Source organism: Micropterus dolomieu, unplaced genomic scaffold (genome assembly GCF_021292245.1).
Source record: "Micropterus dolomieu isolate WLL.071019.BEF.003 ecotype Adirondacks unplaced genomic scaffold, ASM2129224v1 contig_774, whole genome shotgun sequence".
In the NCBI taxonomy this organism is placed as follows: Eukaryota; Metazoa; Chordata; class Actinopteri; order Centrarchiformes; family Centrarchidae; genus Micropterus; species Micropterus dolomieu.
The window spans coordinates 1-464 of record NW_025729764.1 but is presented as its reverse complement, the minus strand read 5'-3'; the positions used below and the strand labels follow the sequence as shown (position 1 = coordinate 464).

Sequence of the window (464 nt, the reverse complement as noted above, 5' to 3'; positions counted from 1 at the left end):
AAGTCGCTATCAGCACAGAAACCCTCCAGTCGTCCAAATCCGAGATCACAGAGGTCAAACGAACGCTGCAGAGCCTGGAGATCGAGCTGCAGTCCCAGCTCAGCATGGTGAACATCACGTCTCATCACATCTTTTATGTCCAGTGTCTTTGTGAGGCAATAAAACTGATCCCTCCTCTCTCCTGCAGAAAGCGTCGTTAGAGGCCACCCTGAATGAGACTCGGTACGCCATGCAGCTGACGGGTTACCAGAACCAGGTCACCATGCTGGAGGATCAGCTGACGCACCTGAAGGCCGAGCTGGAGAGGCAGTCCCAGGAGTACCAGATGCTGCTGGACATCAAGACCAGGCTGGAGATGGAGATTGTCGAGTACAGGAGGCTGCTGGACGGAGAAACTAACAGGTGAGTGGAGGAAACAGTTTTCACAGCCGTTAACTCTTTAAAAACATGTTGAACAAGTACTT

The 464-nt window shown here is 51.9% G+C and overlaps 1 protein-coding gene across 1 annotated transcript; it reads left to right on the top strand.

Moving 5' to 3' along the window:
• Nucleotides 1–8: 8 nt before the first annotated feature.
• On the top strand, nt 9–406 carry LOC123964142 (keratin, type I cytoskeletal 13-like; the record flags this gene model as incomplete). The annotated part of the gene is made up of 2 exons (XM_046041248.1): nt 9–107; nt 188–406. Coding segments are annotated over 2 exons (318 nt in total), but the record flags the coding sequence as incomplete, so codon positions are not given.
• Between the last annotated feature and the right edge of the window lie 58 nt (nt 407–464).